We start from the raw sequence: 22014 nt of genomic DNA, 5'->3' as shown, positions 1-22014 counted from the left end.
TTCTCTTAAATGTTGCAATCAAACCTACATCCTACATGATAAAAAGATAGCTGGAGGGGCCAGTAGTGCTGAGGAAATAGAGAGTCTGCAGAGAGACTTGGATAGATTGGGAGAATGGGCAAAGTGGCAAGTGAAATACAATGTTGGAAAGTGTATGATTATACACTTTGGTAGAAGAAATAAATGGGCAGACTATTATTTAAATGGGAAGAGAATTCAAAGTTCTGAGATGCAACAGGACTTGGGAGTCCTCATGCAGGATACCCTTAAGGTTAACCTCCAGGTTGAGTCGGTAGTGAAGAAGGCGAATGCAATGTTGGCATTCATTTCTAGAGGAATAGAGTACAGGAGCAGGGATGTGGTGTTGAGGCTCTATAAGGCACTGGTAAGAACTCATTTGGAGTACTGTGTGCAGTTTTGGGCTCCTTATTTAAGAAAGGATGTGCTAACGTTGGAGAGGGTTCAGAGAAGATTCACTAGAATGATTCCAGGAATGAGAGGGTTAACATATGAGGAACGTTGTCCGCTCTTGGACTGTATTCCTTGGAGTTTAGAAGAATGAGGGGGGATCTCACAGAAACATTTCGAATGTTGAAAGGCATGCACAGAGTGGATGTGGCAAAATTGTTTCCCATGGTGGGGGAAGTCTAGTACGGGAGGGCATGACTTAAGGATTGAAGGGCGCCCATTCAGAACAGAGATGCGAAGAATTTTTTTTTAGCCAGAGTGTGGCGAATCTGTGAAATTTGTTGCCACGGGAGGCAGTGGAGGCCAACTCATTGGGTGTATTTAAGGCAGAGATTGATAGGTATCTGAGTAGCCAGGGCATCAAAGGTTATGGTGAGAAGGCGGGGGAGTGGGACTAAATGGGAGAATGGATCAGCTGATGATAAAATGGCAGAGCAGACTTGATGGGCCGAATGGCCGACTTCTGCTCCTTTGTCATATGGTTTACATCCACCATTTCTGCTGGCAGCTTCTCAGCTTCCCCTTAAATATTTCACCTTTCACCCTTAACCCTTGACCTCTAGTTTGAGTCTCACTCAACCTCAGTGGAAAAAATCCTGCATGTATTTACCCTACCTTTGGCCTTCCCTCATTCTTCTGCACTTGAGGGTTGAAGTCCTAATCTATTCAACCTTCCCCTGTAACTCAGTTACTCAAATCCTGGAAATAATATTGTAAACTTTCTGTCTAATTTTTCAATCTTATTGATATCCAGAAATAATTTGGAAAATTTGTAGCTCAGGTGGCTGATGGTTGGGTTGAGTTGTTCTCCAATCTTGGCAATCTTGTAAATGTTTCATCACCAGACAAGGAGACATTATCTGTGTGCTGTTAATTGTGGACAAGACAAGACAAGACCATGTGGTCTACAAAGTCCAATGCAAGCACTGCAACAAATATTACATTGTCCTTACTGAGACAAAATTATCCCCAATGATCCATGAACATAAACTGGCTGTCAGACAGCATGGCCAACTCTCCCTGGTCTCTACCAGAAGATGAAGAGGGGCACAAATTTGACTGAGCATCAGTGAAAGTCATGGCATAAGCAAACACGCAGCATACAAGGGAATTCTTAGAAGCATGGTTTTCCATTAATAATACTGTAAACAGACACGTAGACCTTGACCCTATAAATGAGTCAATGCAGACAAAATTCCAGACCACAACACATGAAGTTAACCACACGACCAAACAGCGATGAAACTTCCTCCCTACATCACAACTGAGTTTCTGTAACGATGACCTATCAGCTGATTGATCAGTATATAAAGGCCAAGCATTTGGAGGACACCACAATTAGCAGCAAACTGATGATGTCTCCTCATATGGTGATGAAATGTTTACAAATAAATTGCCAAGATTGGAGAGCAATTCAACCTAATTATTGATATCTTTCCTGTAGGCAGATGGCCAGAGCTGCACATAATACTCCAAATTAGGCCTCACCAATGTCTTGGGCAATTTCAACATGATATCCCAACTCCTGTCTCAATACATTGATTTACAAAGGCCAATGTGCCAAAAGCTTTCTTTACCATCCTATCTACCCGTGACACCACTTTCATGGAATTATCGAGAATTCCCAGATCCATCCTCTGCTGCACTCATCAGTTGCCGGCTACTTACCATGTAAGACCTATGCTGGTTGGACCTCGCAAAGTGCAAAACCTCACCCATGTCTGCTTTAAATTTCATCTGCCATTTTCAGCCCATTTTTTTTCCAGCTTGTCTAGGTCCTGCTGCAAACTTTGATAGTCTTTTCCGCTGTCCATTACACCCACAATATTGGTGTCATTAGGGTCCAGTTAACCGTAGATGATAAATAACAAAGGACCCAGCACCAATCCCTATGGGGCCTCACTAGTTACCAGCCTCCAGTTAGAGAGGCAACCACCCACTACTGCTCTTTGGCTTACCCCACTAAGCCAATGTTAAATCCAATTTACTACCTCAATCTGAATGCAAAACAACATAATCTTTGGAGCAGCTTCCCATGTGGAACTTTGTCAAAGGCCTTGCTAAAATCAATTGCCTTTCTTTCATCAACCTTCCTGTCATGTACCCCATGACGGGTTAAAGAACCAGCAAAAATAGAAACATTTTGGAGTCCAGTATTGCTATTAACTAATATTATTTATTAGTAACTACGCAATACACAATACAGTAATATAAATGCAGATATATCAAACAGGTTAGCAATGATTATTTATATATATAACTTCAAGTCTAGGGGTAAGTAGATGGTCTTACGATGATGAGTAAAGTTCAGTTCAGTTGGTGGAATCGAGTTGAGTAGTGATGCAGAGAGAGAGAGTGGGAGATTTGAGTCTTCAGATGAGCTGACACTGTCAATCTTCCCGTTGTCCTCTGAAATCCTTTAGAAGGCACTGACTGTGACCACAGAACCATTCTTCCGAGGTGGAATTATCAACCCAGACAAGGGTTGGACACACGAATAATTCCCCACTGGTCACACCATTTTCACACTGCAAGAGCCACTGATCAATCCTCCAAAACCCACTTTTTCTGTGGGCACAACAAAGCTCATTCAGTGTCCAAAACCATGTGTCCCAGGTCTATCATCTGACCTATTTATCTCACCGTGCTGAATACTAACTGTCTCTCAAACAGCTCCTCCCTTGTCTCTCTGTAAGAATATAGAAGCTGAGAGTGTGCTTGCAAAAGTGTAAACATGCTGCCGAAAAACCATAACATCATCTCAAAGCAGTCTTCGCCTCTCTCTCTCTCTTTTCAAAAGCACAGTTCATAGGGGTAAGTCAGGACCCTGTCACACTTCCTCATAACTTCCTCAAGAAATCTTTTTTTAAGATTGCTTAAACACAAAATACCGAGCACAAAGCTCAAGTTCAAGTTTATTATCATTCAACTGTACACATGTATACAGCTAAATGAAAGGTTCGTCTGGGACTAAGGGGCAAAACACATTACATATATCACACACACACCTAAGATACTGTTAACACAGTAATATTCACAGACTGAGTGAACTCGGCCTTTTCTCCTTGGAGCAACGGAGGATGAGAGGTGACCTAATAGAGGTGTATAAAATGATGAGAACGGTTTATCATGTGGAAAGTCAGAGGCTTTTCCCCCCGGGCTGAAATGGCTATCATGAAAAGGCACAGTGTTAAGGTGTTTGGGAGTCGGTACAGAGGAGATGTCAGGGGTCAGTTTTTTTTAACACAGAGAGTGGTTGGAATGGGCTGCTGGCGATGGTGGTGGAGGGGGATATGATAGGGTTTTTTAAGAGACGCTTGGACAGGCATATGGAGCGCAGAAAAATAGAGGGCTATGGGTAACCCTAGGTAGTTTCTAAAGTAAGTAAATGTTCAGCACAGCATCGTGGGCTGAAGGGCCTGTATTGTGCTGTAGGTTTTCTATGTTTCTAGATAATAATATTCTGTAGATTTACAAGTTGACACGAAGTTCATATATGACATTTAGTTAAATATATAACAGTAATAATGCTACTGGCCTGTTGCCTAGCCCTAACCAGGCTGTGTCTATTCAAATATTTATATATCCTTTCCCTTGGAATATCTTCCAATTACTTTCCACTACTGATGTCAGGCTCACTGGTTTATAATTTCCTAGCTTATTCTTAAAGCCTTTCTTGGACAATGGAACAACATTAGCCAGCTCTCTAACACTTCATCCATGGCTAAGGACATTTTAAACATCTCTGCTAGGGCCCCTGCCATTTCTGCACTAGCCTCCCATAAGGTTAAAGGAGACTCCTAGACAAACCCTGGGTACTTATCCACCCAAATTTGCCCCACGACAGTAAACACTTCTTTTTATGGTCCATGATCTCACTGCTACTTTGCCTCACTTCTGTGGCCTCTGTGTCCATCTCCAAATAAATACAAATGCAAAAAAAAAAAATCAATTTAAAATCTCTCCCATCTCTTTTAGCTCCATGCATAAATGGCCATTCTGATTTTCTAGAGGACGTACTTTGTCCCTTACTATCTTATTGCTCTTAACATATTTGTAGAAGCCCTTGGGATTTTCCTTAACCTTGTCTGCTAGAGCAACCCCATGCCTTCTTACAACTCCTGATCTCTCTCTGAAGTGTTTTATTGTATTTCTTATACTCCTCAAGCACCTCATTTGTTCCTACCTGTCTATACCTGCCGTGCACCTCCCTTTTCTTAACAAGGACATCAATATCTCTCAAAAACCAAGTTCCGTACATCTGTTGTTCTTGGTCTTTTATTCTGACAGGAACATACAAATTCTGTACTCCGAAAATTTCACTTATGAAGACATCCAAATCACCAAGTATACCTTTGCCAGAAAAGAACCTGCCCAACCCACGCTAGTCAGATCCTTTCTGATATCATCAAAATTAGCCTTAGAATCTCAACCCGAGGACCAGACTTATCCTTTTCTATAATTATTTCAAAACTAATGGCATTATGATTACTAGATGCAAAGTGTTCTCCAACACAAACGTCTGCCAGGTTTCATTCCCTAATAGATCACGTATCGCACACACTCTAGTTAGGACCTGTGCATATCAAAGAAACATTTGACAAATTATTTCCCATCTCGCCCTACTACAGTATGGGAGTTCCAGTCAGTAGGCAGGAAGTTAAAATCGCCTACTATCACAACCTTATGTTTCTTGCAACAGTCTGCGATCTCTCTACAAATTTGCTGCCCTAAATCTCGCGCGCTGTTGGTTGGTCTATTGTATTTTGTAGCTCCGTTAGCCTGGTCATACCTTTCCTATTCCTCAGCTCCGCCTCGTGAGACGAGTTCTCCAGTCTGTCCGGTCTGAGCACTGCCGTGACTAGTAACGCCACCCCTCCTCCTTTGATCCCTCCCGCACTGTCGCATCTAAAACAAGGGAACCTTAGAACATTAAGGTGCCTGTCCTGTCCTCTTGGGAACTTTCGTTAACGCATATGACAAACTCGATCCCATCCAGTGCTTATACAATATAGGAGTCCCCGTCAATGTGTGGAAAATGTCTGGGATACTGGAGGAAATCAAAGCCTCTGAAGGAAAGGTGATGAGATGAAAGGACAGCGCAGACAGGATTGAACTGGGACCTCTGGAGGCGTCTGGCAGCAGCACTACCCGCCGCAACACCATCACCGTCATTCAGCGCAACACCATCACCGTCATTCAGCGCAACTTCATGCAAAATAGAGACGCTCTCTGTGGTTGACTGATGCAACCGGTGGTCCAGTCCTGGATCACGCTACTAAGGCTATCTGGGCATTAGCGATACGTGATGGTACCTGGTTCAAGCGAATGTTGACGTCGAGGGTTGACTTGATCCCAGTTTGCCAGCTGGGTTTTGTTCGCAGCCACCCCTAGACTCCAAACTGCCAGCGTTCATTGCTCTTCTCCTGGCTTAAGCTGAGTCATTGGTTATAAAAGCAAAACATTTATTTCTGTTTTTTGCATACGTAAGAATAGAACTTTAAACTTTATGGCTGGTCAGAATGTTTCTCCAGTGTTGTGTTTTTTTTTCCGAAAGTCACGAGCAAAGGTACTATTTGGAAAACTCTCCGTGAATAATACTTCACAAGTAATGACTCAGCAGTAAGTGTAATGCATGGGGAAAATGTGGTGTGTGGGCAGGGGGTGCACAGTGTCCCTGGAGAAGGGGCTTGTCGTGTTCATCTGGGGCAGCTCACTCACCTTTGGTCCCCACCGGACACTCGGCTCTCACTGCGGCTCCAAGTAGCTGTCTGCATGCGACGCCGGCAACGGTCCGGTGTACGGCTTCGACTGGCGGGCCTCATACCCCGGCCAAGTAGGGATATATCTGTCCTAACTTGTGAAGTCAGCTCCGGCGGACTGAATGGATGAGATCTACAGTGATCCAACGGCCAGGAAAGTGGTTCTGCAATGCTCTGTGGAAGAGCACGACGAGCCTCAGAGGAAGTCATGGCCATCAACTGCAAGCAAGAAACGCCCCAGCTTTGATGAGTATTCAAACCACTGGACCCGGACTTCCGAGGTCGAGACAGTGGAACAACGCCAGAGCAACGGCTTCCCCACTTTAAAAACTCTCCCGCAAAGACCTCCTGGCGTCGTCAGGTAAGAGGTTTAACTCAAGTTGGAAAGTGAAGACATGGAGCAAACAGAAGACACAGGTTTACAGTAACGGCCAGAAGTCTGATTACATGTCATCGCTTAATAGAAGAAACTCAGTCAACATCATCATCATCATGTGTCACGTCGTACGACGTGCGCGATCATGGTCTCTATAACGATGACTATTCTTGGAAAATTTTTCGACAGAAGTGGTATGCCATTGCTTTATTTCGGGCAGTGTCTTTACAAGTCGGGTGACCCCCAACCATTGCCAATCCTCTTCGGAGATCGTCTGCCTGGCGTCAGTGGTCACACAACCAGGACTCGTGATATGAACCGACTGTTGATACGACGGCGAAGCAGGTACCCCTACACTTTGTCCAAGGGTGACCTGCAGGCTAGCGGAGGGAAGAGCGCCTTACACCTCCTTTGGTAGACACGTATGGCACCTCGCCACACAGAAGAAACGATGGCTGTGAAATGGGCATTCTGACATGTGGAGGACGACAGGGAAAGAGCTGGTGATTTCTATGAAGACGGAACACCTGTTCCACGTCTTGTAACGCTTGGAGCAGCATGCAAAGGATAATACGGGTAGATTGTTATGGGATAGAAACATAGAAACATAGAAAATAGGTGCAGGAGTAGGCCATTCGGCCCTTCGAGCCTGCACCGCCATTTATTATGATCATGGCTGATCATCCAACTCAGAACCCAGCCTTCCCTCCATACCCCCTGACCCCTGTAGCCACAAGGGCCATATCTAACTTCCTTTTAAACATAGCTAATGAACTGGCTATGTTATTGCTAATGACACAAGGTATTACCAGCGACGCCTGGTCCCAATTGGATGGGTAATAGGACAATCAAACAAGAGGAACCACTGATCTGCTTAGTGGAGATTACGATGCGTAGGGTAAATGTAACAAGTTTTACAGTTAAAGAGAATTTGATTCCTATCAATTTGGATCATTTTAAGGCAGAGGTGCATACAATGAATTCAACTACTGGACTGCAATCTGAAGCGGAAAGGATGTTTTCCAAAGGACATACTTCTTTTAAATGAGCAAAACTTTTGATGGTCAAAAGCCTTGAGGTAATGTTGCAGCTCTATAAAACTGGTTAGGCCACATATGGAATATTGAGTTCAGTCTGGTTACCTCATTGTAGAAGCTTTAGAGACAGTGTAGATGAGAATTAGCAGGACAATGTCTGGATTAGAGTGCATGCCTTGTGAAGATAGGTTGAGTGAGCTAGGGCTATTCTCTTTGGACCAAAAGAGGGTGAAAGGTTACTGTGCTATGTTCAAGTTCAAGTTATTGTCATTCATCCATACATCTGTATACCACAAATGACACAACATTCCTCTGGTGCTAGGGTGCCCAACACAGTACATATAACTCACACATACAATGCATAATGTAATATTACCACATATAAATTACCAAGTAATAAGGTGCACTGATGATGCCTTCTATGTTCTGACTGGGGATTGTTACTGGCAGGATGAAGATGGAGGGGAACAATACTTGAGGAAGTGTCCAGTGTGCACCCCACCACTTAACACAGAGAATAGGATAGGATGGTAGTGGTCAGGAAATGCATGGGGAAGTGGAGATGAGAGAGAAAGGTGAAATGTATGTGAGGGGTCTGCTGGGTACATATTGAACAGAATGTGTGTGTGTGGAGGCAGGAGGGTGGTTGGTGGGTTTGGCTATTGAAGACAGTTGCTGAACATATGATTTCCATTGTAGTGATTTAACAGGCCATGATCTTTTCACCCTCGTTAGAGATGAGTCATGAGAACAGGGAAGAAGAGTTTAACGATCTAGTTGGAACAGAGAAAAGAAACATAAATCTGAGCCATCTCCCCACTGTAAACACAAGAGATTCTGCACATGCTGGAAATCCGGAGTAACACACACAAAATGGCAGATGAATCAGTAGGTCAGTATACCTCTACAGTTACATTTTATTTCTGGTTTATAGCACAGGCCTACGATCGAGCATACTTTCTTCAGCCAATGATTGGTGTGTTAAGGCCGACCTGGATGGAAAAGGCAGTTTCCTGGAGCAAATAGCTTTCACCACATTGCATCCAGATATAATCGTATGGTTTGACACCAGTAGAGAAGTGGTTATTGGTAAACTCACAGTCCCCTGGGAAGACAACATCGAGGAAGCCCATGAGCACAAGTTAACCAAGTATGCAGAATTAAGATCAGAGTGCAGAGACAGAGGGTGGAAGGTCTCATGCTATCCATTCAAAGAAGGCTGCCTGGGTTTATTGCGTTCACTTTCCAGAAGTGGCTGTGTGACCTTGGCTTCACTAGAAGAGAGATCAAGTCAACCAGCAGGGCTGTAGCTGAGGCAGCAGAGACAGGATCAGCATGGGTGTGGACCAAGTATGTCCAGAGGGGCAGATAGTCAGACAGTGTATACACATCTTGCAAACCCTTCAGCAATTGCATAGACACCTGAAGAGTAGACTATCTGTTGGATGGAAGCGACCAACAACTCTGATAGAGGCAGATGATAGGTTTTTAAGCTCACCAGTGGGAGGTGGTGCTTTAGCACTGCTGGCCCACCACCTCGAGGGAGGCTTGATCATAAGCGGTCCGAAACTCCTGAAGACAGATGGCAGATCAACTGATGATCCCACTGGTGATAATACAGGACAGTTAACATCTTAGTCCACGTGTATTTTCAATTACTTCTGGTTTACTTCCATCCTGTAGCATTAACCAAATTCCACCTGATTCCATCTGTCCATTGTTCACCTTTCCTTGAAAATAATGTTTAATTAGAGCAGGGGTTCCCAACCTGGGGCCCACGGACCCATGCTTAATAATATTGGTCCATGGTATTTAAAAGGGTTGGGATCCCCTGAATTAGAGCATGCTGTAGGAAAAGGTGACTAACTGAATGTCTGTTGCAACCAGACCTTCTGATTGTCCAATGTATTGGTATCGTGGACAAGAACAGTTATGAATTTGTTCCGAAGTATTATACAGAAACACCCTGTCACTTTGTGTACTCTTTCCCATTCTGAAACAGAATTTTCATCAGTTCCAGAAAGTGGTTAAATAAATCATTCACAAGATTGTGTTTTTGACTCTATGCAGCCAAACAAAACATCTTAACTGAGAAGAGGACATTTAGATTGACAGTATTTGGCAGATCTAACTATCCCTTCTTGGAAGTGAGGGGCTGGTACCAACCACATCTAATATTCTAAACTGTGGGGGTGAGATTACTGACCATTCATAGAGCTGATCTCTCAACTCTCTCCTCACCAAGAGGTGAAGGAACTCAGGCTGCAGAGTCCATACCTGTTCTGTAGAGCAATACCACTTTTCTCACTCCATTGCCTTTCCCTCATCCTTCTGCCATTTTCTTCCAAATACATCCCCAGCTGCCTTCCTGATGTGGAGTTAATTTTGCCTCTATCCAGTTTTCGCACCAGACTCGATCCTGATGCATGTGAGACATTAAGGGGCTGTTAAATATACTGTATATATATGTAAAGAATGGAAGAAAGACAAGTGTAATGCTGAGATTCCCTGAGATGATCTCAAACCCGGATCTCCCTGCTTTTGGACCCTGTAGAGTTGTGCTCTTGCGTTTGTGTCACCGCTTCCCGATATTTTTGACCAAACTTACCACCATGTTTCACGCTCTGGACAACTCATAGAAACTGAAATATTGATGAACGCCTTTCAAAGCAGAGAACACAATTAATTTAAATAGTTGTCTTTTAAAACTCAAAGTCCATCACATCAGTAACTAAAGCAAACTCTTCTCCTGTTTTAGGTCAGATTTGTTGGGTAGTGCCTTCGTCACATGATTAGACACGAGTCTGTTTTCTTATGTATATATTGTATTTGTATTCTTATTATATACTGTAATTCTAGAAAGAGAACCCAGTGCTTTCCTGGCGTATATAACGAGCAAACTGTACCCATCTGGAAGCCCGGGAAGAGTTTATTCGTTATTGTAATTCTATTCGGGAACGATCACCGGTATCATTTTGCTTTATATCGAAGCACATACATGCATTAATTATTACCGATACACACATTCATATTGAGACTATTAGTGTTGGCTGGCGAATCCTGCCTTGCCCTTAAGTAGATAATCATGGAGAGTTTGTGGTAAATGGCTTGCTTTATCATTATGCATTGTTCAGACTTCATAACTGCTAATCTGTTTTAGGTACATTTCGAGTTTGACTAATCCGAGCGAAAACAAGATACTGGTAAAGATTTTATCAGAGGAACCAAATTCACACAGATTGCATTAGGTCAATTTCTGGAATAAAACATCAGATAAAAGGTTGCTATGCAAACACGTCTGCTAATACAGCAGGAGGAATTCTTTCAGCTCCGGTAAGTTTAGTGAATGAGACCCTGCGTTGGGCGTGGTCGGTCGTGTATGTTGTGTCCGAGCTGTCTACGTGACACACAAGCCAAGAGAGCAAGCTATTGCACATCTAGCAGGCTTCCCCTCTCCACGCAGCTGAGAATCTAAAATGACGGCAGAGACCGATACATTTTGGCACCAGCGTATGGCAGAAGTTGCCAGTCAGCATTGAACTCAATTTAGGACTATCTTAGGGACACCAGCTCCAGATTTTCCCTTGGGATTTACTCTGAAACCCTTCCCCATTACTGGGTATAGCCGCAAGGCAGCGGAGGTTTGAGATCAGAGTTTTCTTTCTCCTTGATGAGCTGCCAACCACGGCTGACAAGTCCCATCTGCCCGAAGCGACTGGTTTAAGGCGCCAGTAACCGGCTTCGTCCCTTCTCCTGTCAGTAGAAATGGTTCCGCCGCGCTTGGTAGCTAAGCCACACATGAAGGCCACGAGCTGGACTTGGTCGTCAGAGGCTACTTGAGACGCACACCATTAGGAGTATTTAATGGGTACTGGGAGTTTATCCCCACTATCTCCCACGGCTATGACAACCTTTAAGAAACCAAGTTTAGTACCATAATGATATTGTATGTCTATCATATGGCGTTCAGACTACTCGGTTAGGTATCGGGAACCGTGAGGTATATTCACTGGTATGTGGTGTAGGCATTAAATAAATATATACGAAGCGATTAAAAATACTTTCACGGAAACTTTTCCGAGAAATTTTCTTCCTACGTACAATATATATGCTTCAGAACTTCATGTTACGAGGGAAAATCAGGTACAACTGAAACGCTTCTGCGGTGCCATTTGAAATGAAGCTTCAATCAAGAAACTTTTACAATTATATTACGGAGATTTGGCCACACAACACTGTGAAGCTTTGCCCTCGCGAATTAGTAAGAACCCATTGCTCTGGAAGGTGTAAATCACAGTGCCAAAGGTGGTCAAAACTGTCAGTGAGCTGGTGGTTTCTCCTTTCTACAATGAAATGCCTATGAGATGTCATCTTCAGTTCGGTTCTGAACCCACGGCCCTTTGGCAAGAAAGCTCCTTTTCTGAAGATTCTACCCAGTCAGCTTGTGTGGACAGTTTGTATAAAATTACGCCTGTTTTTCGATGTATTCGAAGTTAAACCGAGAGCATTTAGTTTTTAGGAAGGTCTCTGTGATCGTTGGCTGGAAACTAACACCTCGTTCGGTACTTTTCAAAGGTGTATTGTTAATTATAGTGCCGAGGGTCAATAACATACTCGACAAATTTGTCGAGCTCTGCATCTGATATGAAAAGAAATAAATTAGTTCTTTTGGTTCCAGTGTGATTTACTTTCTATTTTTGAACATTCTTGAAACCTTATTGGACAGAGAGATTTACAACGCATCTTAAATATTACGTGGGGATCTAGGGCGTCAAGTGCTGAGGATCTATATGACTTAAAGATGGTGTCGAAGAATACAGTAAGGCTTTCAGTAAAGTGCATTCGATTTGGTTTACGATTTAAAATATTATTTAGGTTGAGATGTAACATTTTATTGATTTTTACAGCACGATAGATGCCACAGGAGTTTATGGCATGAATGTAGCTCTCGTTTGCAGCTTTATTTTGATGATACAATTACATTCTTTAGATACTTCCTGCTCCTAGTCAGTGAGTTAGACTCTTTTACGCACATACACGGGGAAATCATGGCGATGCGCACACGAATGAACCACGAACCTGAGATTACTACAAGCAGATTTCCTTCTCCCCCTCTGTTTCTGCGGGCATTTCGCCTTCACGAGTACAACATATACCTTGTTGAACCTAATGTACACGCACATTTCATCGTCGTTTCTCCCCAAAATAAAAGGTCAGTACTCGCACTCTCATTCCCTTAAACACTTTTATCTGTTCTGACATGCGTATGCGATATAATTCACTGACATTGAGCAACAATAACTCAGTAGCTTCCTTGCCTTCTTCCCCCGAGAGTTGCTTTCTTCAGTCAAGAAAGAATCGAATGTTTTCTTCAGAAAGGATCGCTTTCTTCCGCACTTCTTCATCGCTCGGATTTGCGTTGTTTCTGACGTCAATGTTCCAAGCTGCTGATTGATTTTTTGGGGAGTTGTTTACTTATCTGAAAAGTGATGTTGGCTATAAAAAGGCCGGTGGGAGTTCAAAGCCGAATCTTTTCGGAGGTGGTCGTTGTGGGTGTTCAGCACCATGGAGAGCTCTCGGTTCTGCCTTCTGACGCTGCTGAGCGCCGCGTTGTTCTTTCATTCCCACTGCCAGGATCCCAAGCTGCGGGAGCGATCTGTGGATCACCTCTCAGTTAAAGAGGACTCCTCGCAAGAAAAAGAACTGGTACTGTAGTATGATACTTTGCTCGTTTTATTTGACTTGTTTTTTTAGAGTTCCTAAATTTATCTGCAGAAACACATTTGATTTTACAGTGTATCGAAATGTCCCACACGGCAGGTGGTACTTTAATTTCCGTACAAGTTAGTGGATTGAGTTGTAAGCAGTGTTTCCTTCTCTGAAATAACACCTCCTTTTGTTCGAAGGGTCAAATAGGTAAGACCAGCAGGTGCAGATACAGGTCTCCAACTTCCTCTATTGTTGCTAACAGCTCCGTTCGTTCTCCGGAAGGAACGCTGGTGATGCCCTCGCCTTTTGGCTCTCATGAAATATTAAAGTGTATGCTTTTGCGCAGATTGAAGCTTTGCAAGAAGTTCTGGAGAAACTGAAGAGCAAACGGATGCCAACTTACGAGAAAAAGTTTGGAATGGTCCCGATGGTAAGAACTTTAACTAAAATATTGTAGAATCTCCTTCCACCTGTTCCTCCAATGCGGATTTCTGTCTCCTGTCGCTCCACACCAAGGTCCTTCCCCGAGCACCGCCTCCTCTAAACTCATAAGAACCCAAGAACTAGGAGCAGGAGTCGGCCATCTGGCCCGTCATAAAATCATGGCTGATCTGGCCATGGACTCATCTCCACCTACTCGCCCTTCCCCCATAACCCTTAATTCTCCTGCTATGAAAAAATCTATCGAACTGCGTCTGAAATATATTTACTGAGGTAGACTCCATAGCTTTATAGGGCAGAGAATTCCACAGATTCACCACTCTCTGGGAAAAGCAGTTCCTCCTCATCTCTGTCCTAAATCTACTCCCCCGAATCTTGAAGCTCTGTCCCCGACTTCCAGGCTCACTCACCAGTGGCAACAACTTTCTTGCCTCCATCTCATCTGTCCCTTTCATAGTGTTATTATGTTTCTATAAAATCCTTTCTCATTTTTCCAGAAGAATTACAAATTTAGATCTGTAATATAGCAAACTTTTCATGCCAAGCAAATTGGTAAAAAATCACTAGATTTTGAATGAGAGGCAAAAGATTTAAAAGGGACCTGGAGGAGCAGGTTTTTCATGCAGAGGGTGGTGAGTATATGGAATGAACTGCCAGAGGAGGTGGTTGAGTCAGATACAGTTGTTTTTAAGGAGAACTTGGTCATGTACATGGAGATTAAAGAAAAATGGACCAGATACAGGAAATTGGGACTAGTTGGGTGGGCATGAACCCATTGGGCTGAAAGGCCTGATTCCATGTGTATTGCTGTAGGACTCTGTGATCCTAAATTAGGAACAATGTATTCATTAATAACTAAACAGAATACAAACTGATATTGTCAAATATATAGTTAAAACACAAACTTGGAGTATGTAATGGAGATATATTGCTCCATTCAAAGTTGTGGAAGATTCACAATTCCTTTTGCATTTTTTGCATTGCTCTTGTTTAAATCAAGGTCATTCAGCAAAAGGAAATCGCTTCTTCAGTTGTTGGTTTATACAAGAGTAGTTGATGGGGCAAAGTTATATGTGGAGGAACAGGTTAGAGATGGGAGGTGATAAGGGTGATAAAGTCAGTCATGGAGGGCTGTGAGTGTGAGACGGGGACACCTTTGGTTTCACATGCTCTGGTTGCTATAGTGCAATATCTTCTTTAGACCCTTGGTTTAGATTAATACAGAGGAGGTAGTTGCCAGGAAGGTCTGAGCCAGTTGCAGATAGTAGTGTGGCTGAAATCTAGGGAGGGTCATCCATTTCACAGTAAAACCAAGAGAATCTGCTGATGCTAGAAATCTGAAGCAATGCTGGAGGAACTCAGCAGGTCAGGCAGCATCTATGGAGGGGAATAAACAGTCGACGCTTCGGCCTGAGACCCATCATTAGGACTCATAACACATTCCCTGATGAAAGATCTCAATCCAGAACATTGACTCTTTATTCCTCTCCATAGATGCTGCCTGACCTGCTGAGTTCCTCCAGCACTCGAGAAAAATAGAATTTGTTTTTCCCTAAGATGTATGGCATTTTCAGAAATGAAGTTATTTTATTTCCAATGCTAATTAACATGACAGGATTTGACAGGGATATAACAATCTTTTCATTTAATTAACATAGAAACATAGAAACATAGAAAATAGGTGCAGGAGTAGGCCATTCGGCCCTTCGAGCCTGCACCGCCATTTATTATGATCATGGCTGATCATCCAACTCAGAACCCAGCCTTCCCTCCATACCCCGTGACCCCTGTAGCCACAAGGGCCATATCTAACTTCCTTTTAAACATAGCTAATGAACTGGCCTCAACAGTTTGCTGTGGCAGAGAATTCCACAGATTCACCACTCTCTGTGTGAAGAAGTTTTTCCTAACGTCGGTCCTAAAAGGCTTCCCCTCTATCCTCAAACTGTGACCCCTCGTTCTAGACCTCCCCAACATCGGGAACAATCTTCCCGCATCTAGCCTGTCCAATCCCTTTAGGATCTTATACGTTTCAATCAGATCCCCCCTCAATCTTCTAAATTCCAACGAGTACAAGCCCAGTTCATCCAGTCTTTCTTCATATGAAAGACCTGCCATCCCAGGAATCAATCTGGTGAACCTTCTTTGTACTCCCTCTATGGCAAGGATGTCTTTCCTCAGATTAGGGGACCAAAACTGCACACAATACTCCAGGTGTGGTCTCACCAAGGCCTTGTACAACTGCAGTAGTACCTCCCTGCTCCTGTACTCGAATCCTCTCGCTATAAATGCCAGCATACCGTTCGCCTTTTTCACCGCCTGCTGTACCTGCATGCCCACTTTCAATGACTGGTGTATAATGACACCCAGGTCTCGTTGCACCTCCCCTTTTCCTAATCGGCCACCATTCAGATAATAATCTGTTTTCCTATTTTTGCCACCAAAGTGGATAACTTCACATTTATCCACATTAAATTGCATCTGCCATGAGTTTGCCCACTCACCCAACCTATCCAAGTCACCCTGCATCCTCTTAGCATCCTCCTCACTGCTAACACTGCCACCCAGCTTCGTGTCATCCGCAAACTTGGAGATGCTGCATTTAATTCCCTCATCCAAGTCATTAATATATATTGTAAACAACTGGGGTCCCAGCACTGAGCCTTGCGGTACCCCACTAGTCACCGCCTGCCATTCTGAAAAGGTCCCGTTTATTCCCACTCTTTGCTTCCTGTCTGCTAACCAATTCTCCACCCACACCAATACCTTACCCCCAATACCATGTGCTTTAAGTTTGCACACTAATCTCCTGTGTGGGACCTTGTCAAAAGCCTTTTGAAAATCCAAATATACCACATCCACTGGTTCTCCCCTATCCACTCTACTAGTTACATCCTCAAAAAATTCTATGAGATTCGTCAGACATGATTTTCCTTTCACAAATCCATGCTGACTTTGTCCGATCATTTCACCGCTTTCCAAATGTGCTGTTATCACATCCTTGATAACTGACTCCAGCAGTTTCCCCACCACCGACGTTAGGCTAACCGGCCTATAATTCCCCGGTTTCTCTCTCCCTCCTTTTTTAAAAAGTGGGGTTACATTAGCCACCCTCCAATCCTCAGGAACTAGTCCAGAATCTAACGAGTTTTGAAAAATTATCACTAATGCATCCACTATTTCTTGGGCCACTTCCTTAAGCACTCTGGGATGCAGACCATCTGGCCCTGGGGATTTATCTGCCTTCAATCCCTTCAATTTACCTAACACCACTTCCCTACTAACATGTATTTCGCTCAGTTCCTCCATCTCACTGGACCCTCTGTCCCTTACTATTTCTGGAAGATTATTTATGTCCTCCTTAGTGAAGACAGAACCAAAGTAATTATTCAATTGGTCTGCCATGTCCTTGCTCCCCATAATCAATTCACCTGTTTCTGTTTGCAGGGGACCTACATTTGTCTTTATCAGTCTTTTCCTTTTTACATATCTATAAAAGCTTTTACAGTCCGTTTTTATGTTCTCTGCCAGTTTTCTCTCATAATCTTTTTTCCCCTTCCTAATTAAGCCCTTTGTCCTCCTCTGCTGAACTCTGAATTTCTCCCAGTCCTCAGGTGAGCCACTTTCTCTGGCTAATTTGTATGCTACTTCTTTGGAATTGATACTATCCCTAATTTCTCTTGTCAGCCACGGGTGCACTACCTTCCTTGATTTATTCTTTTGCCAAACTGGGATGAACAATTGTTGTAGTTCATCCATGCAACCTTTAAATGCCTGCCATTGCATATCCACCGTCAATCCTTGAAGTGTCATTTGCCAGTCTATCTTAGCTAATTCATGTCTCATACCTTCAAAGTTACCCCTCTTTAAGTTCAGAACCTTTGTTTCTGAATTAACTACGTCACTCTCCATGTTAATGAAGAATTCCACCATATTATGGTCACTCTTACCCAAGGGGCCTCTCACGACAAGATCGCTAATTAACCCTTCCTCATTGCTCAAAACCCAGTCCAGAATAGCCTGCTCTCTAGTCGGTTCCTCGACATGTTGGTTCAAAAAACCATCCCGCATACATTCCAAGAAATCCTCTTCCTCAGCACCTTTACCAATTTGGTTCACCCAGTCTACATGTAGATTGAAGTCACCCATTATAACTGCTGTTCCTTTATTGCACACATTTCTAATTTCCTGTTTAATACCATCTCCGACCTCACTACTACTGTTAGGTGGCCTGTACACAACTCCCAGCAGCGTCTTCTGCCCCTTAGTGTTACGCAGCTCTACCCATATCGATTCCACATCTTCCCGGCTTATGTCCTTCCTTTCTATTGCGTTAATCTCTTTTTTAACCAGCAACGCCACCCCACCTCCCCTTCCTTCGTGTCTATCCCTCCTGAATATTGAATATCCCTGAACGTTGAGCTCCCATCCCTGGTCACCCTGGAGCCATGTCTCTGTGATCCCAACTATATCATAATCATTAATAACAATCTGCACTTTCAATTCATCCACCTTATTACGAATGCTCCTTGCATTGACACATAAAGCCTTCAGGCGCTCTTTTACAACTCTCTTAGCCCTTTTTAATGCTTGCCCTGGATTTGTCGGCCTGCCACTTTTACTTTTCCCCTTTGTACTTTTTGCTTCTACGCTCACTTTACACTCCTCTGTCTCTCTGCACTGGTTCCCATCCCTCTGTTGTGAACTAACCTCCTCACACCTAGCCGCTTTAATTTGATTCCCACCCCCCAACCATTCTAGTTTAAAGTCACCTCAGTAGCCCCCGCTAATCTCCCTGCCAGGATATTGGTCCCCCTAGGATTTAAGTGTAACCCGTCCTTTTTGTACAGGTCACACCTACGCCAAAAGAGGTCCCAATGATCCAAAAACTTGAATCCCTGCCCCCTGCTCCAATCCCTCAGCCACGCATTTATCCTCCACCTCATCGCATTCCTACTCTCACTGTCGCGTGGCACAGGCAGTAATCCCGAGATTACTACCTTTGCGGTCCTTTTTCTCAACTCCCTTCCTAGCTCCCTATATTCTTCTTTCAGGACCTCATCCCTTTTCCTACCTATGTCATTGGTACCTATATGTACCAGGACCTCTGGCTCTTCACCCTCCCACTTCAGGATATCTTGGACACGATCAGAAATATCCCGGACCCTGGCACCAGGGAGGCAAACTACCATCCGAGTCTCTGGACTGCGTCCACAGAATCGCCTATCTGACCCCCTTACTATCGAGTCCCCTATCACAACTGCCCTCCTCTTCCTTGCCCTACCCTTCTGAGCTACAGGGCCAGACTCTGTGCCGGAGGCAGGGCCACTGTCGCTTCCCCCGGGTAAGCTGTCCCCCCCAACAGTACTCAAACAGGAGTACCTGTTGTTAAGGGGCACAGCCGCCGGGGTACTCCTCATCACCTGCCTTTTCCCCTTCCCTCTCCTAACCGTGACCCACTTGTCTGCCTCCCGTGGCCCCGGCGTGACCACCTGCCTTCCACTCCTCTCTATCACCTCCTCGCTCTCCCTGACCAGACGAAGGTCATCGAGCTGCAGCTCCAGTTCCGTAACGCGGTCCCTTAGGAGCTGCATCTCGATGCACTTGGCGCAGATGTAGACGTCCGGGAGGCTTGGAGACTCCAGGGCCTCCCACATCCGACACCGAGAACAGCAAACTGCCCTCACAGTCATAATGCCCCTCTCCTCAAATAGCAACAGAAAATGAATGTCAAACCTTCCTCGCCTCGCCCGCTTCCGCCTAAGCCCGTTGAGCCGAAGCCCTTAAGTCTTCACTCTGCTCCCGGCTCACTCCGCCGCCCGCAAACTACGCTGCCCGCTCTATGAGGCTTTGTTCCTTTTAAATCTGCCGCGCTGCACTGCCCGACGTCACACGCCTGCGCAGTCCCGCCTCTCAGAACATGACAGGATTTGACAGGGATATAACAATCTTTTCATTCAATCTTCAATGTGCATTCTATTATGTTTAATATTAATGATAAAAAGCTAATTGGTATTTTCTTTTTATTGTCAGTGTGATGCTGGGGAACAATGTGCTGTTAGGAAAGGAGCCAGAATTGGGAAACTGTGTGACTGCCCCAGGGGAACCTTCTGCAACTCGTTTCTCCTGAAGTGTTTGTAAAGAAAAATAACCAAATCTGTGCATTTGCGACACATCGTTATTTCAACAGTATCTAAATACTTGAAACTAATCCGGCCAATAAAAAGTAATCTACCTACCAAAAAAAAGAATGGCGAAGTGCATGGATATGACCATGTGTGGGAGATGGAAAAATGTGTCCACAGTTGCTATGGCACCGTCGTGTACAGTTGTGTCTGTAACCTTATGGTGAAAAGTTGTTTTTGCCTGTACTAGTTACTGAGTTATGAATAGTTCACAATATACTGTGTGTTCATCTTTCGGTCACAGAAAGGTGTGACTAGTTTATAATACTGTATTTTTGTATTTAGAATGCATTGAACCTATGAATAAAATCCATTCTAGGCATCCTTTGCTCTGTCACAGTTCACTTTGTCAATCACAATGCAAACGAACCATACCGAAATGTCACAGGCTTTCATAATATTATAATTACTAATAAATAGATTGCTAAGATAAATGCTATATTCACTTTCATTTAAATAATCATAAAATTCCAAATGCAACGACTAGCTAAAAATTAGCAATGATTTTAGTTTGTAATCACCCTAACGAACAAAACACCAGTGTTTATGGGGTAAATGATGTCACACTGCACTTGCCTGGAACATATTTCATGAAAGGAAAGACTGAGTGATTCCATCTTCTGTCACACACCTCTACTCGGAATGATGAGCAGGCCCCTTGCTCTGTGTAAATGCTGCCTTTTGGCTGAGTGTTGATTTTTCCAGTGTGTGCCCTTTTTATTGATATACACCATTTGCTGTACTGAATTATTTTATCCACACTGAAATGCATAAGGTCATGTCTGAATTGAATTCTACATTCAGCTGTAATGAAATAAACATCACAGCTTGATTGAGACAGTTTGCACTTCTTACACTTTGACCTGAATAATTGCCTTTAAGGTAACTGTGAAGATGATTAATCTTTGTTGGTGAATGCACAGACATCAGGAAGCTGGTAGAGCTGGTATCTTACCTGCATAGAACATTGTGCTGCTCCCATCCACTGTTAATACGTTTTAGAGAGGATGCAGAGGAGATTTACCAGGATGCTGCCAGATTGGAAAGCATGTCTTATGAGGACAGGTTAAGCAAGCTAGGGCATTTCTCTTTGGAATCAGGGAGAATGAGAAGTGGCTTGATAGAGGTGTACAAAATGATAAGAAGCAAATATACAGTGGACGTGCAGAGATCTCTTCCCAGGCTAGAAATGGCTAATATGAGAGAACAGACTTTTGATGTGTTTGGAGGAAAGTATAGGGGGTGGATGTCAGAGGTAAGTTTTCTACACAGAGAATGGTGAATGCATGGTTGGTGCTGGGGTGGTGGTAGATGTAGGGATGTTTAAGAAACTCTTAGACAGGCACATGGATGATAGAGAAATGGAGAGCCATGTGGGAGGGAAGGGTTGCATTAATCTTGGAATAGGTTAAAATCTCGACAAAACATTGTGGGTCAAAGAGCCTGTACTGTGCTGATATGTTCTATGTTCTACGCTTAAACAGTGGATGCCCTTCCTCAGTAAAACACAATTTGCATAATCCAAAGGACACCATAAGGCATGGGGACATTAATGAAAGACTGCATCAACTTGGGTCTTCAGCCAGAGTGCAAAATGAAACAAACAGAGCAAATACAAAAAGCACGAGGTGAAGGAGAATCCTAAGGAATTCTACAGATATGTTAAAAGCAAAAGGATTGTAAGAGACAAAATTGGCTTTCTAGAAGATCAGAATGGTACTCCAGGGTTGGAACCAAATGAGATGGGGAGATCTTAAGTGATTTTTTTGTATCTGTACTTACTCCAGAGATGGACATGCAGTCTATAGAAGTGAGGCAAAATGGCATCAACTTCATGGACTCTGTACAGATTACAGAGAAGGAGATGTTTGCTGTCTTGAGGCAAATTAGGGTGGATAAATCCCCAGGGCTTGACAAGGTGTTTCCTTGGACCATGTAGAGGGCAAACGCAGAAATTGCTGGGGCCCTAGAAGAGATATTTATATTATGCTTAGAGACAAGTGATGTACTGGAGAACTGGAGGATAGACAATGTTG

At 43.6% G+C, this 22014-nt stretch overlaps 1 protein-coding gene and 1 long non-coding RNA gene across 2 annotated transcripts in view; one reads left to right on the top strand and one right to left on the bottom strand.

Annotated features, from left to right (window-relative positions):
- The window catches only part of LOC134357634 (uncharacterized), a 244807-nt gene that overhangs the window by 64228 nt on the left and 158565 nt on the right, over positions 1–22014 (bottom strand). The window lies entirely within an intron of this gene.
- LOC134357504 (cocaine- and amphetamine-regulated transcript protein) lies at positions 13183–20444 on the top strand. The gene is made up of 3 exons (XM_063069127.1): positions 13183–13349; positions 13699–13782; positions 19827–20444. Exons 1-3 carry the CDS (start codon positions 13209–13211, stop codon positions 19932–19934), a joined length of 333 nt encoding a protein of 110 aa, XP_062925197.1. The 5' UTR covers positions 13183–13208; the 3' UTR covers positions 19935–20444.

Source organism: Mobula hypostoma, chromosome 16 (assembly GCF_963921235.1).
Source record: "Mobula hypostoma chromosome 16, sMobHyp1.1, whole genome shotgun sequence".
NCBI lineage: Eukaryota > Metazoa > Chordata > Chondrichthyes > Myliobatiformes > Myliobatidae > Mobula > Mobula hypostoma.
This window is presented reverse-complemented; position numbering and strand designations above follow the sequence as displayed.